We start from the raw sequence: 6,840 nt of genomic DNA on the forward strand, positions 1-6,840 counted from the left end.
AGGGTCGGTAGGGAACTTGATATACCAGTGCCGATTCATCGAGCATGGTGTCTCTCATGGATGAAGATGCTTCCTCTGTTTGAAAACTACTTTAACCGGCTAAGGGTTACCAAAGCCCACACAGAAAAGGTACCCCAAATCCGAACAGTCCCCTAGTACTACTAAACAAGCAAAATTTGAAACTAAAAAAATAAAATGACTGAACCGCTCTTTATAAACAGTTAACGACGACACATTTAGCAGATTACCGAACTTTGTCTAAAAAGATGCAAGGATGCAACAATAACTCAGCAGGCATTTCACTTTCACCGTCCAGATAAGGGCATCAATTCCGACGTCCCACTAATTAATTCTGACGTCCCGCTGGTATAACCAGACATGAAGGAGCTCTCCTCGTTGCCTGCTGCAGAAATCAGCAAGTGGAACTTCCTTCGCATTTCAGTATCCATGGAGTCCGTACGCCGAGGGGTCGCAGAAATAGATTGCTTGTCACTTGAAACGGACGGCAACCACACTCTGAGCCTTGAAACAACCTCGGTCATGGTCGGCCTGTCGATGGCTGAGTTTTCGACACAGTTCATGGCAAGGTCTACCACACTCTGCAGGGAACTGGCGTCGTACTGACCCAGCAGCCTCTTATCCACGATATCATGAATACTGCCTTTGGCGATCTTTTGGCGTACCCAGTTTGGTAGGTGGAAGGTACGAGGCGGCTCTATCACTACCGGGGGCTGGCCAGTGATGATCTCCAAGAGCACGATTCCGAAGCTGAATACATCTGTCTTGACTGTGAGTTGAAAAGTTGCGTGGTACTCGGGGTCAAGGTAGCCAAGAGTGCCAGCAGCAACAGTAGATATGTGCGTGTGAGCATCATTAAAAGCCCGTGAAAGCCCAAAATCAGATATTATTCCCACTAGATTCTTATCCAGAAGGATGTTGGGGGTCTTCACATCTCTATGAACTATTGACGGGGTGCATGATTCATGTAGATACTCCAGTCCTGTAGTTTATTGAAGCTCATACTTTGTCAGAGCACACACTTGTATATATATGTGAACTCAAGGTAAATACGAATTGAAATGTGGACCTTGTGCCGAATCAAGTGCAATATGAAGTCGTTGTTCCCAATTCAAACTGAAGTCATCTCCTGCATCAAGACATACCAGATTAATGTATGTGCCTTCATACCTGCATGCATGGTATTTTTGAGCCGTGACCATCATGTCATGGTTATGACTTAAGAATGTAACTATGATCTCCTCGATTTGTTAGACAAATATCTATTACGACCATGTCATGATTTGGCATGTGTTTGTTAGACACATACTGTGCATCCCCAAGAATGCACCTGTTGTGGGCTGGCCTCATCCACTATCTCAAATGCATTTAGTAGCAGCAGCAATAAGAATCCATGCTGGCAATCAATCATACACTTAACAAGGAATTCAGTTTTTAAAATAATATCCAGTTTGCAGTAGGATGTCAAAAGCCAGATTAGTTTGGTTTCATTTTTATACTTATGAGTTATGATTCAGTCTTGCCGATTTTTATATTGCGCTATGAAGCATTATATATTGATAAAATATATCAAGTAGGCTTGAAATTAAGAGATAAACCTCCTCTGATAAGCTGTTGAAGATTTCCTCTGGACATGAAGTCGTAAACGAGTGCGAGGCATTTCTTGTTTTGGCAATATCCTTTCAAAGCCACAAGATTCTTGTGATGAACTTTGGACAAGGTTTGTACCTGGGGCAACACATGTAATTACCAAAATGGACTTGTTTAAAGGGTTTGTATGGCTTCATGCTTATGGTTTACTTTCTATTGAAGACTGCAATGATTTGGCCTAGTTGGTTTGGTGTTATACCTCAGGGAGGAAGTCTTTTGACTCTGCTATTGATGTCTCCATAAGCACCTTAACAGCTACTTCGTCACCATTTTCTAGTGTGCCATAATAAACAATACCAAAACCTCCTTTTCCAACAATTCTTTTGAAGTCGTTTGTTATGAGCTTCAGTTCTGCATACGTGAACCGTCTAATGTCAATACGTAAGGGGGTTTCCTCTTCATACATACCATAATCCTCACTATCTTCCGATTCCCCTGCAGAGTCAAGAAGTTATTGTTTACTTGAAAGTTTAGGTATTAACTGCTGTACAATTTCTACCACACTTGCATTGATAACATAGAATTTTGGAGCTTGAGATTGATTGTTACCTTTCCAGCATAACTTCCAGAGTATGCACATCACTACTAGGAGGGATATCAGTACTACCGGAACTATCACTGCGATGAGCAATATATGTATGCTTTTCTTCTTCTTATTTGAGCAGTACGTATCTTTGACTTTTGAGCATATGGGATTGCCTTCTAATCTATTGACACAATTACACAACATAATCCATTGATCAGCTCAAAAGATCTTAGCTGCAGCCGCTTTTATAAAATTATGATTATAAGTTTATAGCATACCTCCATTTTTTTAACACAACTAACCTTCTAAGAGATCTTCTACAAATCTCTACCTCTAAAGGAAGAAACTACATGGTTTCGCGTGTAGTTACTAATAGCTCTGATGTTAAAAAAGCCATAGATGATAAAGCATTATAGATACTACATGTTGGTACATATAACTGACTAACTGAGAGCATGTTTGGATCTATCAATGCTACTGCAAAAGCGCGGTTTGACACACTTAGCACTCAAATTGGCCGCCAAAGCTTAGTCTCGTCCACAAAGGGTTAAGTATACGACAAGTGGTGCTCCTGTTGCATGATGATATAGAAGTGTGGGTTGCCGCAAGTAGAAAGTAGAACTTGCATAGTTTGTTTGGCAAAGGCATGGAGAGGAATTAAATGTGTTTTAACTTTTAACCAATAATTTACACTATTTGCAATGATTGCAGCTGAACTTCCAATTATTTTTATGAGAATGAACCTTTGTTTGAGCCTACTCCTTTTTTGGCGTAGTTGGTAGTTTGATCAGTAATGAAAGTATATTCAGGTACTGTGCAGCAGAGCATGCCAAACCTTAAATCAAGCAAACCGGCCCGAACTCTTTGAAGAATAGAATCAGGGATTGGCCCATCTATCTGGTTATTGGACAAATTGCTGAAAAATAATAATTAAAGTCATTCATTTAAAATTTATATCATCAACCAAAGATGTAATCAGACTTACAGAATTTTGAGCGACTTAAGTTGATAGTCTGGAATAATTCCCGTCAGATTGTTGTGTGATAAGTCCCTATATATGTTTTGTGCTTAGGGTCAAAAATAGATGTCAACATAATTGCATTCAGTGTCTAGTGTTATGTGTTGGGCACCACTTACAAGTTTTCCAGTGATACCATGGCCATGAATGATATGGCTAACCCACCTTTCAGTCCGCTGGTAGACAGGTCTCTGCAAAAATAACTCATGTCATTAGGAAGTTCTATTAATGTAGTGATCTCATTGAGCTTACATGTATTTTCAAGATCATGTAAATACCTTTCAGTGGTTAATATTTGCACTAGATTACATGGGTTTTCAATGTTTCAACTAAATTATCTTTGTTGTTAAGGTCTTAGACAACATGTGGCTGAGTCTCTATATTCTTATACTTATTCTAATGTTACACAAGAATCAAGAGCATATCTGGAACAACATTTACACTAAAAGGGAACTTTTGCGGAGCTTTAACTACTTGGGGTTGATCCAATGCAACTTCAAATGTAAAAAATAAATAAATTGGAATGTTTAGATTTCAAATGCACATGGTATAAGTCCATATTATGTTCTTACACTGCGACAATCCTTGGATTCTGGTTGCTCTTTGAGTAGTCGCAAGTCAAACCTTCCCAGGAATATTCTCTTGGGGAGCATGGATCTCCATTCCAGTCTATTCTTGCTAAATTGTAGTGCTTCTTGACTTCTTTGATGCAAGTGACTATAACAACAAAAAGACAACTGAAAAAATATGAACCAAATAAAGAAGTCTGTATATGTTGGGTACTTATAGGTATCGTTTTTTGCGAAATGGGTACTTATAGGTATCAAAAGCCTAAAAACGTTAGCTTAAGTGCTAATGTTATGTGGGGGGGTTCCTTTCAAGTTCCAGATTAAATTTCAAAAGATAGAGCCAGTATCCCTTGAGGCTTAGATTGGTTTGGGATGTCTCCATCGATATTAGGAGGCAAGGCAACACCTCAACCCAACCACATCTCCAGCAGCCCAAGCCATGGGTCTTGCATAACAAGGTGCGAAGTTTCATATGCAAGTCTCAGCGAATTGAAATTTTTACTATGAAATCTAGTACAAATGAATCCTAAGAAAAATTTCATATGGTTTACAATTCTATGAATCAAACAACCAATGCATGAAACATTCCTAAGGATTGGAGTAGTCTAAAACTCCTTCGAAAATCCTTTGAATCAAACAACCAATGCATGAAACATTCCTAAGGATTGGAGTAGTCTAAAACTCCTTCGAAAATCCTTTGAATCAACGAGGCCGTAAATAAATTGCGTGATGAGCATGTGAATCTGTTATTAACATGATAAATGTGTAATGCACGTGCACCATATAGTGATATACATTGTCTTACCATCATTGGAGTCAGTGGTGAGGTTATCCATCCGAACTAGGGAGTACAGCTCGAACGCATTGATGAGCGGCGGGAGTGTCGAGCTGCGCGTCTTGTTCAGGAGGAAGGATGCGCTGGGGTTGTACAAGAACCGGCCATTCTGGTGCATGCTGTCCACCTGGAATCGTGACGGGGAGAAGTCTGAGAACAACAATTCGCCAGTGCTGTAGATGTCAAACCTCCTGTTTGGGTTGTTCCCGTTGATCTCAGCAAAGTGAAAGATTGGGAGAAGCTGCAGGCTCTTGGCGTCTTGATTGGGACCTGCTGCCACATCGATGCTTATGAAGGAGTAATTTCTGTCTAGGGTCGAGGCCTTTTGCAAGATGACTGACGGCACGCTGAAAGCGTCGCTGCCAGGGAGGCTATTCACTTTATTGCCAGTATTCAGGTTGATCCAGGGGTATGACGTGGAGGCCCAGCTCTCCCAGAACCGGTCATAATTGTCCGTTGGATATCTTCATCGCACAGAGACAAGGAAAAGCAGATTAATAGCTAGCACAACACAATAATCTTTTCGACTATGGTTAAAGGCATTTGCTATGAGATTTACCAATCACAACTTACTTATCGCCTTGAGATTTACTATTGCTTTTGTAGAAGCAATTGCAGGATTCAGAAAGCAAAGGAGCAAACACTTCAAGTGAGTTGAGCTAGCCATTGGAATTTAAAAATATTGATATGTATTATTAATATCCTATCCAAAACTATTATGCCAGTCTGATCTGATCTCACCTTGTGATAAAGTCGGTGACGTTGCCAAATCGGATTCGTCTGAAGTAGCTTATTGACACAGAAGTGTTCACAAAAGGGTACATGGTATCGTGCAGGGGCCTAAGCTCCAGCGAAGATATGAATGGAGTTCCTGAACCAAAGTTTATCAGACAGACGGACACGGAGTTGCCCGGAGCAACGGTGAGCACCTCCTTCCATACTGTGAGTGATGGATCCCAATTTGTCAAGTTCACCGCCTCCCAGAAATTGACGCCGATATGGAGCCCAAACAGAAACAGCGACCCATCCAGAGTCTTGTTCAACCTATCATAGTTGCCGTAAGTAAATGTGGCCCTCAGTAGATACTTCTTACTGCGGTTGGATGTCAGCGTATAGCAATTTCTTGACCCGTCAGGGAAGCTCCTCAGAGTTTTTTGTTGGTCATTTCCTACACCAGCCATGAACTCTGGTAAAATCTCGTGGTTCAGGCCGCCCTCGACAAATTCACTATCAAAACTGTACACTATTCCTAAGGTGTTGTCGATGTAGGCACTACTGTTTTTCCATCCACAGTCGATGTTTATGAACCCTGCACAATCGAGAGTATGTATTGGTTTCATGTGTTTCAATTTGAATATCTAATAAGCAATTATTATGGCATATGCGACTTAGACGTGCAGTGGTCAATAATTGGTTGGTTTCTGTGATTTCAGTAAAGTGAGAATTCTCAAGTTGCACGCTGAAGTAAACAGAACTGTGTGTGTGTGCAGATGGAGCAAAGCTTAAAGAGCTGCAGGACCTATAAGGAAAAAGATAGGAGGGTGGCTTGTATTACCAGATTGGCCGTGGACTTGAATCATCATCAACAGGATGAGCAGCAGCGCCAAGATCCATGTCAGTTTTCTACTTTCTGAGGAAATGAAGCTGATCACCATGGTACTGTTCTGTTCTCTTCTCCTAAAGTCTGCAAGCAAGAAACATCCTTGCGAACCTATATAGCAGAGGAAAACAACTAGCACGGTTTAGCATTTTTTATTGAACTGGTCTCGATCAGCATACAATTAGCAGATGTAACCTACTCTTGATAGAAATGCAACTTGCATTGATCTAAAGAAAAAGAGGGTCTGCCAAGTTTCGTTTAACAATCGCCGCCAGTTTGCCCGTCAGCGTGATAACGAAATATGAACGCACGAACTCGTGCGTCTGGACACGTTGATTCTTTCTCTGGAACCAGGCCGCTACTTTTGCTAGGTTAAAGAACTGTATTATACTGTCGCTTGACCACTAAAAGGAAGACAACTTGCCTGGTACAGACTGAGCTGATATAAGAACAAATTCTGGTTTGAACACAGGCTCAACTACTCCAGGTCGACCTCTCCTGCCAGTTCTCAACACTGCGACCTTACGGAAGAAAATCACGGCGCTACATGATGACATCAAGTACGGGCTTGTATTTTAATTAATTACTTCTTCCGTTTAATTTTTTTGTCATGATTTTGTTTAA

General features: G+C 40.8%; 1 protein-coding gene across 1 annotated transcript; it reads right to left on the bottom strand.

Annotated features, from left to right (window-relative positions):
- Positions 1-298: 298 nt before the first annotated feature.
- Positions 299-6,271, bottom strand: LOC124667924 (probable LRR receptor-like serine/threonine-protein kinase At1g51810). Its single transcript, XM_047205149.1, has 12 exons — positions 6,172-6,271; positions 5,358-5,925; positions 4,587-5,080; positions 3,785-3,929; positions 3,332-3,403; positions 3,180-3,245; positions 3,030-3,110; positions 2,218-2,375; positions 1,868-2,103; positions 1,617-1,746; positions 1,088-1,147; positions 299-1,000 (listed from the first exon to the last, which is right to left on the bottom strand). The coding sequence occupies exons 1-12, from the start codon at positions 6,269-6,271 to the stop codon at positions 306-308; spliced, it is 2,805 nt and encodes a 934-aa protein (XP_047061105.1). The 3' UTR covers positions 299-305.
- Between the last annotated feature and the right edge of the window lie 569 nt (positions 6,272-6,840).

The sequence above is a fragment of the Lolium rigidum genome, chromosome 6 (genome assembly GCF_022539505.1).
Source record: "Lolium rigidum isolate FL_2022 chromosome 6, APGP_CSIRO_Lrig_0.1, whole genome shotgun sequence".
NCBI lineage: Eukaryota > Viridiplantae > Streptophyta > Magnoliopsida > Poales > Poaceae > Lolium > Lolium rigidum.